Source organism: Tarenaya hassleriana, unplaced genomic scaffold (genome assembly GCF_000463585.1).
Source record: "Tarenaya hassleriana unplaced genomic scaffold, ASM46358v1 Cleome2885, whole genome shotgun sequence".
In the NCBI taxonomy this organism is placed as follows: domain Eukaryota; kingdom Viridiplantae; phylum Streptophyta; class Magnoliopsida; order Brassicales; family Cleomaceae; genus Tarenaya; species Tarenaya hassleriana.
Genome location: NW_010966079.1, coordinates 1 through 957, shown reverse-complemented (window position 1 = coordinate 957; position 957 = coordinate 1). Strand labels below are relative to the sequence as shown.

General features: G+C 45.0%; 1 protein-coding gene across 1 annotated transcript; it reads left to right on the top strand.

Annotated features, from left to right (window-relative positions):
• The first annotated feature begins 32 nt into the window (after positions 1-32).
• Positions 33-834, top strand: LOC104818157. Its single transcript, XM_010547609.2, has 2 exons — positions 33-153; positions 230-834. Exon 2 carries the CDS (start codon positions 260-262, stop codon positions 689-691), a length of 432 nt encoding a protein of 143 aa, XP_010545911.1. The 5' UTR covers positions 33-153; positions 230-259; the 3' UTR covers positions 692-834.
• Positions 835-957: the final 123 nt, after the last annotated feature.

The following is a 957-nucleotide window of genomic DNA, read 5'->3' as shown; positions in this document are numbered from 1 at the left end:
CCCGGACGAACAGATAACGACGTTAAGAATTTCTGGAGCAGTAGACAGAAGAGGCTCGCCAGGATTCTCCATAATTCATCGGGCGAATCGAGTTCCAGACCTCACAAATTCAATAGCGCGAGATCTGGTGGTGATTCTGTCGGTTCTTCCGAGGTAAATTCATATCTAGAGCCCGTCTAATCTTTCTCTTCTCTTACCAGTTGTTATTTCATGTCTGGTGGATTCTTAGATTCCAGGTTTCGGCTTTGTCGGGCAAGAGATGTCGGCTTCATCGTCGAAGATTGTTCTTCCATGTTCATCCGCTTATTTAGACGCATCCCAACCAGTGGAAACATTGGCAATGCCGGATTTAGGCATTAAGCTTGAGACGCATCCGTTTGCTTTTGGGACAGATTTCGGATTGATGGAGACATCCTTATTCACCGAAACGCAGCAGTTGCCTCAGCCGCAATCAAGCATCCAATTCTCACCCGACAGCCAAGAACTCTTGTCCAGGATGGATGACCATTGTTTCTACGACATCCTCGGACCATGTGATTCAGCCGAACAATTCTCTCTTCCCCAGCCGTTCTTTGAGCCGCCGAGAAGCCGCCGACATGTTGGGAGGGATGAACCAGACGTCTTCTTGGATGATTTCCCTTCTGACATGTTTGATCAAGCTGATCCACTTCATAGTAATCCATTTGACTGATGGCGAGGTTTCTGGCATTGTAAACGATGTCTGTTTAGGCCTAATTAGCTCAGTTCTAACTGATTTGTCTCTGGATGTTCTTAGCAATAGATATGACTGCATTCCTCTGTGTTTTCCTTGTTGCTTGTGCTATATCTCTCGCTTACTGTAATTCACCCTCTGTTTTCTGTAGTGTGCAGATCAGATTCTGGTTTCTTTTCGATATAAATTTTCTACAAACTTGTCTGAAAGCAGTTCAAAAGTGTGTCGAAACGTGGAATTTTTCC

Bases quoted from the DNA above. Each gene is read 5' to 3' on its own strand.
- LOC104818157 (XM_010547609.2), top strand. From the start codon at position 260: ATGTCGGCTTCATCGTCGAAGATTGTTCTTCCATGTTCATCCGCTTAT.